Source organism: Nesoenas mayeri (genome assembly GCF_963082525.1).
Source record: "Nesoenas mayeri genome assembly, chromosome: 8".
Lineage (NCBI taxonomy): Eukaryota > Metazoa > Chordata > Aves > Columbiformes > Columbidae > Nesoenas > Nesoenas mayeri.
The window spans coordinates 26,150,553-26,151,930 of NC_137554.1; the positions used below are offsets into that span (position 1 = coordinate 26,150,553).

General features: G+C 47.0%; 1 protein-coding gene across 1 annotated transcript; it reads right to left on the minus strand.

Moving 5' to 3' along the window:
- Positions 1–781: 781 nt before the first annotated feature.
- On the minus strand, positions 782–1,378 carry DIRAS3 (DIRAS family GTPase 3; the record flags this gene model as incomplete). The annotated part of the gene is made up of 1 exon (XM_080349164.1): positions 782–1,378. One exon carries the CDS (start codon positions 1,376–1,378, stop codon positions 782–784), a length of 597 nt encoding a protein of 198 aa, XP_080205290.1.

The window sequence follows — 1,378 nt, forward strand, 5'->3', positions numbered from 1 at the left end:
TTGCTGAGATAAGCAGCTCCAACATCACCTGGTACTTACAGCACCCTGCTCACCTTCCCGAAGGAGGCAGCTTGTGGTTAAAGACACCGAGAACCACCCCGGTTTGGATCCAGAGCACGTGGAACCTCCGGCCCCAGGGAACAGGGGAAGTCAGAGTAAAGGGGGTAACAAAATCAAACAGCTCGATTATACACAGATACAGCTGGAATCACACACAGACGTCTCAGGAATTGCACAGCACACAGGAAAACTTAAATTCTAACACACAAAAACTGTGTCTTTGGTAGGCAAGCCAGTCTGTCTGCCAAGCACTTAAGCACCTGGAGCAACATCCATGTTCATTTGCAGTGCAGATGCAGCTTTGTTAAAGATTTGCCCTGGTCAATAGATTCCTGAAAACAATTTTTGAGGTATACACATTATTATAGACACGGTGATTTCTTTTGAGCTAATAGACTGGGAATACTTAAAAACCACCATGTACTCACAGGAATGGAGATATTTCTGACTGACATTTTTCTCTTCTGTAAACTTCTGGCATTAAAAACTTCCTGTCACATGTAATTGCTGACATTTAACATTTATTGTTTTAAAAAAAATAAACATGCAGAAAGCCATTATCTTTAAAACCAACACATCAAATAATCCAGCAGAGATTTTCGGGAAAAGCAGCAGCCCTCTAAGGCACGGATTCCTCTGAAACCTCCAGCAGAAATGTATTTTCTGTGGGAGTCCCTGCTCCGATTACACCACGCACCGGTGCGAGTCCAGCAAAAGTCAATCACATAACAGAGCACTTGCCTTGCAGTTTATCTTTCTTTTTCTGCTGCTTGGATTTCTTCCCATCCACCTGGAGACTGACCATCCTCCTCTTCTCCAGATTCAGGAGCTCCTGGAAGAGCTCCTGCACATTGTAGTTCATTTTGGCTGACGTCTCCATAAAGGAGCACTTCCACTTGCTGGCTAACGCTTGCCCCTCGCTGGCATCCAGCTCCCGCTGCGTCTCGTCGCTTTTGTTACCCACCAACATGATGGGGATTTTCTGGATGTCCCCTTTAATCTGGCAGATCTGGTCAAAGATGGGCTGAAGATCCTCCATGGACTGCCTGCTGGTGACAGAGTACACCAAGATGAAAGCGTGACCTTTGGATATCGACAGCCGCTGCATGGCAGGGAACTGGTGGCTTCCCGTGGTGTCTGTGATTTGGAGGGTGCAGATGCTCTTATCGCAGCTGATCACCTGCCGGTACGTATCTTCAATCGTGGGGATATAGGTTTCCCTGAAAGTCCCCCTCACAAAACGGAGGACCAAGGAGCTTTTGCCAACCCCTGCTGCTCCGAACACAACCACCCTGTAGTCATTGCTTTGTTCAGGCAT